This window comes from Nuphar pumila, unplaced genomic scaffold, assembly GCF_984573655.1.
Source record: "Nuphar pumila unplaced genomic scaffold, dmNupPumi1.hap1.1 HAP1_SCAFFOLD_814, whole genome shotgun sequence".
Taxonomy (NCBI): domain Eukaryota; kingdom Viridiplantae; phylum Streptophyta; class Magnoliopsida; order Nymphaeales; family Nymphaeaceae; genus Nuphar; species Nuphar pumila.
The window spans coordinates 28926-36256 of NW_028323499.1; the positions used below are offsets into that span (position 1 = coordinate 28926).

Here is a 7331-nt window from a genome sequence, read left to right on the forward strand (position 1 = left end):
GAGCAAAGTACGGGTTTGGAGACGTGTGCTGGGAGCGAAGTCCCAGCATTGACATTGGCAGGACCCAAAACATTTGCCCGAGTTGCGTCACGCGCGGCCTCTGCCTTATTGTTTAGAGTGCGTGGTGGCTGAAACAGTGGTCGTCTACCTTTGAAATTGTACATGGCCACAACCTAATCAAGTCTCGCGAAGCGCACGTCTACTTCAAATGATACTGAAATGTAATGATTGGACCTGAACCATGATTGCTACACGATCTGGGAATCGCTCAGTTATGCATTGCCAAAGCCTGTGGCACAGGCAAATTTTTGAATCTGCACACATTGCATGGCGTATTCTGTCGGCACAGGTCGTTCCTGCCAACCTGGAATACAAAGCAGGAAGTTCTTCAATCAGCTCTGGTTATAGTCGGCATGCGTACACAATGCCCGAACGGTTCGGCGAACCGCTGTGTCCAAGTTCAGGATAGCTGTCGCTATTTATACATCAACCGCAGATAGCTGATACCGGCCCTCCCATCCATCTCTGGCTACCAGAAGAGCTGGTATCGTCACCACATCGCACAAGCATGCATGGCTTGAAATTTCTGTGATATGTATTGGCAAGTTGATATCCAAGACCGCCGCACTCAACACAAAGTGTTCAGTAGCCCGGGTCGAGCGGTAAATCTGAAACGAAGAATTCTGTAGCCAAGCACCATTCCAAGAGGATCTAGTGTTCAAAGAGTGAGGACACCGAGGTCACCAGAATTGCACCTGATGAACTGTCAAAGACACATTACATTCTCTCTTCAAATGAACGAGCGTCATTTCTCCAGGAGAAACGCAATCTCCATGGTCATGAACTTCAAACAAAATTGGCGCTGGAAAGCCAATACGATGTAGTACCGATCCGAAGGGAGCAAACTGTGTCTACCCGGCCTAAGTGCTGCACTACTGTATTGTATCCAGCGTAGGCTAAACAATGGATGCTCGATATCTTGCGAAAGTGCAATACTACTACCCCGTACCCAGGTGCTGTGCAATTGTTCCAAAGTGCCCGCCAACAAGCACGTACGCGAGATACAACTACTCCAACTGCATCTACCTTCGACGCATCTACGATGAAAAGATTCATTGATAAAATACAACAAAGCCATTGCGCCTCGGGCCCATCAGCCCAAGGGAGCTTGCCTGTGCTCCTACAAAAGCAATCCTCGCGCATCCTCGCGCATAGCCGAAGCAGTCTAAACTTCAACCTACACAAGTAGCTCTGCGACTTTCGCGTGCACAGACCGCCTCAGTCCGAGTGCGCTTCCACCCACCAACTTACATGAGACCTCCCCAGTCCCTCAACCATGGAAAGACCTTCAACAGGACGTTGATGAGGGGGCGTCGGCTCGCCCGAACAGTGTCCATGTACTGCTTTCGCGTCGAAGGCTCGCCCCAAACGCTCTTCAGAAGGCTGCCAGGTCCCCAAGAGGTCTGCATGCGCTGGATAGACCCTCCACGCATGGACACTTGAGCAGCAGTTACACGAGGTCTTTGCGCACGCACCGCCCGGGCAGCGACTGCCCTTGATGCCTCATAGCCCTGCACAGTGCATATTCTGATGAATGAGCATTGCTCGTAGCGATGCCCCAACGATAGGAGCTGCTGTTCCAAATGCGTGAAAGCGCGGCACTTTTGGGTACAAATGGGGGGTCATAGCCCTTCCTTGCGATGCACTGATTGCTTGCGCTCATTGACATCCAACTCACTCTGCACAAAGGTGTCACAGAGCTGACAGCAGCTCACGGCACCGCCAAGAAGAACAAGTCACGATTGAAGTTGCCGATGTTCATTGAGTGCAGGGGTGATGAAACAAGGTGTACCCAAACCACAGCCTACCGGACACGGAGTCGCAAGTCATGAAGCATCCCCAACCCTATCAGTGATTAGTGATAGCACCACTGGGGATTAGGCAACACAAGAAAGTAGTTGCGCGGTTGAGCTGGAGGGACTGGGAAGTGTTGCAGACACCACTTGGCCGTGCAATCATGCACCCGCTCATACAAGCGGCTGTTTGTGACGATGTGCATCGTTTTGACCTCGTCAAGGCACATGCTGCCATATAATCCCTTAACTTCCCAGAGTTCAAATAAAACTCTGGCTGAAAACTTCACAGACGCCTAGTGTAGCTCCGAGTCCCAGTCCATGCACAGACAGGAAGACACGAGTCAAAAGGCACATGCAGGAGATACCAGTTGTCAAAGAGGTACACTGTTGCAATGGTGCAGCACAGTTAGCATTGCGCATTGGGTAGTTATGAAGTGACAGAGTTCAAGACGATTGTCCGCTTTGGTGGGCAGCATACATATGGAGGGGCCCTCGCGCCGGCCGCAGCTGTGCTCGTGCTCTCGCTGCGCTGCCAATGATTCACGCGCCTTGGTTCAGGCCGCTGCTGCCGCTGTTTCAGCACCTGCCATCGAGAGCTCGCGGCCTGCCTCCTTGCCCGAGCTGGGAACTCGTCAGGCATAATGATCTCCTCCGGCTCCACAACTTCTAGCGACGTAGGCCACTCTGACACACCCTTCATGACACACCACCTATCAAAGGACAGCTGCGCCACCAGGACAGGCTTCCTCAGTCTATGAGGTGGGCTGACACAGTGTCAGTATGACATAGACATTCACACACTGCAAACGCAGATGCGTACCAATCAACCTCTCTGGTGATGTACCAAACAACTAAGCAACCCCGTCAGCAAGCCACATGCGCAGCGTGCATGTTGTTGGTGCAAACTTTCCAGCAGAGAGGTAGAGGGGGGAAGCAGCTCAAGCAGGGGAGCCTGCAAGGCAGGGCTTGCTAGTGAAGAAGCGCAAAACGTGTGTAACATACGTTGACAAGTGCGGCTCGGAAGGTCCCAAGTCATAAAACCTTCCACAACAGCAACAGCGCCTGCCACGCTGCTGTGACGCAGGTGCAGGACTGCAGAGGACAACGAAGGGGGCTTACGGATGCTGTTGACACGGGCGAGGGTGTTACTGAAGAGCTGCCTGCTGGCTGGCGATGCCGACGCCTCACTTCGGTCTCCTCCCCCCGAACACCATGGACGGATGGCCCTGCAGAGACCTCCTGAGCTCCTAATGCTTGGCCCTCAAACGCATCAGCGAGGCCTGGCTGATCCAAGCCTGACACTGCCTGTTTTACGCGGGATACAGCGCTCCCGCCAACACCACCCACCCAAACACCGCCATCGTGAGCGGCAGCGCTTGCTGCAGCCATGTTGCGCCGAGCCTGCCGCTGCGCTTTCGCCCACGCCTTGTTCGCTGGCGATTTGTACTGCGGTTCGCTGTCAGCTCCGGCCGCGTCCCAGCTGTCAGCATCTGGATCCCCTGCTGTTGTCGCTGCAGGTGCTGTGCTGTACCCCACGCCCCTGCCTCCCCCTAACGGACCTTGTGAGCCCCAGGCTTCATAGTCCGCTGCACTCGTCTTGCTCGCGTCTGTGTCTGTCAAGCGGTTGCCCAGGGGGGTGAAAAAGAAAAGGAAGAAAGGCGGCAGAAGCACGACGGGATGCTCAGCAATCCACGACCCTGCCACGAGGACTACTCCCACCACGCCCATGAAGCCTGCTAACTGCACGTTCACCCGATGAGTCGCACAATGCGTCAGCAGCGTCGAGCTCCAGAATCCGCCTAGCTGTGACCATCATTGAGTAACACCTGACAACATGCGCATTCATTGCTGGCTTCCAAGTAACAAGAGCAGACTGCACATTTTCTGGTGTATGTGACGCGTCCGTCATTCTGCTGTCACTGTATCAGCTGCTAGTATCCATGCAAACATTCATGTACAATCCTTGCCGGTGCTGCACCTGCTTCTGCTGTTTGCGTGAACTACGTTGTGTCTCCTGAACCATTATTGTTTGGGCTATCACAGCAACTCCCCGCACACACCGCAGCATGCGCAATGCTCACAGTACAAGGTCCGAGAACCTGGGCATGTATGATCGAAAATTCTTACTGACAGCATCGCTGTCGTAAGCACCGGCGAAACCATCGCGAGGACGCACCCAGCGCATGGTGTCGTCAGGAGTGCTGTACGACTGACGGGCCCACCGTTCGCTCTCCCATGCAGGCCGTTGTCTCCAAGCCGTCCGATTGCTTGATTGTGCTCGACGCGATCCATAGTCAGCATAGTAGTCTTCCTCGTACGAACGGGTGGGTTCGTTGTTGGCTGCCCATGCACTGCCCGTGTGCTCATCAAAACCCTGAGGAGTGGCGTCGCGCAAGCGTTCAGAATCGTACCCCGAGTCTCTGGCACGGCCGCCAGCGAATACTTGTGGCGAGATGCTTGGATTATTGTACTGTTGCGCATCGTGTCCATGCATCGGCTGGGATGGACCTTCGTTGTCATGCTGTGCTGGGGCCCACGAAGGGGAATTCCTCGAGGTTAACACGACCAATGACCTGGCCCGGCCACCAGAAGAATACACTTGCTTGCATAGTGTGCGGTGAGGCAGGTGTAGAGGGGTGACCATGTCTGCGATAACGAACAAAACTCAGTTTGCATTCATCAACAACTCTAGGAATAGCTTACATGACACACAGATGGAAAGGTAGTCCGCATTTGCGTAAAGACATGTACTTATATGGCATAAACATAGCACGGAAGAAGATATGGGACGATTTGGAATTGCTGGTGCTTTAGGTAAGCTTCTTCCATGCATGCAGTGTCCATTCTGAACATCGTCTCCGTACCACTTGCGAAGCATCTGTGCATCCTTGGCCTCTTCTTCTCTCTCTTTTTTACGTAAGGCTGCTGAACTTTGAACGGGAAGACGGAAACCGACGATGCGAGGCTCTAAACCCTCACATATCCAACACTGGCCGTAATCCGCTCCAACCTCCTGTGTGTGTAAGGCGTCGTGCATGCCATTGTCCTCAAAATTAGTCTGCTTCGATTCTTAATGATGTCCCGCAAGCGACGTTTATGCCGACTGTGTCGTTGACACGTTACGTTACCACAAGCCTGAGTCAGCACGTACACACGCAAGCTCGCGTCGCCTGATACCTGTTGGCATTGCTACGCTCACAATGAGAACATGTCAGGTGGCAATATGAGGCCTACATAACGTCTGTTAACCTTGCAGCTGACATGAATCAGGGGCAAAAAAGATATTGACGCACATAGCCAGCAGGTCATCGCAGTGAACACAGTGTTGCATATTTACCAAGGAACCCGTGTGGGGCACAAGACGCGATGGTGATTCATTTTATTCGCGCTCCCAGTCTTGACGTGGACCGTGACGGCCACGTACCGTCAGAGGCACCTGTATGGGAGTCTTGGGGAGAACTGATCCGCAACACCGAACAAGGTATATGCATGAGGCCCCCTCCACGGTATTCCGTGAACCTACATGAGTGCTGACCGCAATGCACACTGCAACATGCACCACCGGTCTCTGCACCCACGGCCACGAGCGACAAAACAACTTAGGGTATTTGCATACTGCACGCGCACTCAAGGATCCCGAGCCCCGAGCGGTTAAGCGTTTACGCACACCAAAGCGGCCACACCCGGAGCCAACGAGACTCCGCCTGTAGCTTCGTTTTAAGCGGTCGTGTTTGAAATCAAAAGCGAGGCCGGCCTGGACGAAGTTGCTCACGTGCACACCTGTGCGTTGCTGGACGCGGTGCCGATGCCGGCAGCGCCACAACTGGCGGTGCAGATTTCGTGAGTGCGATATCACCGCCTTGGTCTGGTACATACAATGTCAGAATGTGGTGGCTTAACGTAATATTCCGACAAACGTGCATGTCATGTGACCGTTCTTAGCGCAACACCTATCGCTTGTAGCGGCAACGCACATAGCGAACACCAGACGCTTTGCTCCGATACATAGAGCGATGCATGCAATACTTGCAAACCCATCGGTGGGGTGACGATGTTGTGTTCCAACATTCCTTATGATTAGAGAGTGTGTTTAGCTGATTAGATATGCTGGCCTTGGTTGTTCTTGCTCTGCGACGGAGGACCACAAGTAGCTGCATAGCCCTGTCTGATTCATCTGCCCCGTCATGGATGCATGACATATCATACCGTGCTGGTAACGCACACATGCCACCAACATTAGGATCAAGATATTGATCCATGTACAAGCTGACCGAAAACAACTTCTTGGACCGACTGCCTCTACACACCCCTGGGGTAGATGACGTGTAAGCGAGTGCTCGAATTCCTGCTGTCTCGTTCAGGTTCACACGGTATAAGCTGCCACATGGATCACACGAAGGCACGTACCTGCCCATACAAGGGCCTTCCGATAGACACAGGAACCTGAAGGCAAGTTCGTTATGCTTTGAGAGTCAGTGAAATCGATCTTCACGAATGTCGTGAAGATGCTCACACACGATTATGGGATTATCGAATGTAATCCATGAGATTTAAAGACGGTTCCAGGCTGCAATCCTCATCGAGATTAAAAAAGCATTCTTTAAACCAACCAACAGGCATGCCATGGACGGTATGAATCCCAGGCCGCCTTTCATACTCCAGCAGCCATGACAAGAGGCGTCTGCCGCCTTGTTGCTATCTTATCCAGGTATGCTACTCATCGGAAGTCACGAACATCGGCACCGAAGGTTCCTGCTCCACCCATCATTAACCCTGGGTCTCGGCGCGAGTCGTTGCCGGGGGCATGACCTCCAGCTGGAGTGGCAAAGTAGCCCCCACGAGCTTCAACCCCATCTAGCCTCCTGGGTCGCCCCTTGGGTTTCATGCCGTGCAGCTCTGCTTGCTCGTCGAGTCTTGACAGCTGCCGCGCACGCAAACGCGCATCCTCTGTACGCTGCCGTTCTGATACTTTAATCGCGTCGAGCGAGAGCAACACCTGTGCACTATCAACAGCACGTCTCCTATCCTCTTCAAGTCTCCGGGTGCGCTCTTCCTCTGCATTAGCATTTCTATCGTGACTTCGCAGTGCGCACGCACGCTTGCATGAGCGGTGCAAGTGCGGAATGCGGTGTGTGGCGACCGCACGCGAATTGCCGTCGTGCCGAAAATGCTCTGTAAGAAGTGTTGTGATTTGCCAACAGTACACATTGGCTCACGCCTATTGTGAGCCGCAGACTGAGCCTCAGTCTCCGGGATTGCAAGGTTTCATCGAGTCACCGAAGCTGCAGCAAGCACATCAAGACTGGAAAAGAAATGCATGGTCGGTATAATTCAAAATTGTGTGCATGGAACATTACCATGTCCAGACCTGACAAATCGCTGCAAGCGCTCCCATGCAAGGGTGACAGGCCCTCGCAATATGCTGACGACGATGAGTGCAGCGAGTATATGCCATCCGTATCGCCACATGAGGAA

General features: G+C 53.3%; 1 protein-coding gene across 1 annotated transcript; it reads right to left on the bottom strand.

Moving 5' to 3' along the window:
- Positions 1-1307: 1307 nt before the first annotated feature.
- LOC149809737 (uncharacterized) lies at positions 1308-3245 on the bottom strand. Its single transcript, XM_089994644.1, has 3 exons — positions 2976-3245; positions 2335-2550; positions 1308-1571 (listed from the first exon to the last, which is right to left on the bottom strand). The coding sequence occupies exons 1-3, from the start codon at positions 3243-3245 to the stop codon at positions 1308-1310; spliced, it is 750 nt and encodes a 249-aa protein (XP_089850770.1).
- Positions 3246-7331: the final 4086 nt, after the last annotated feature.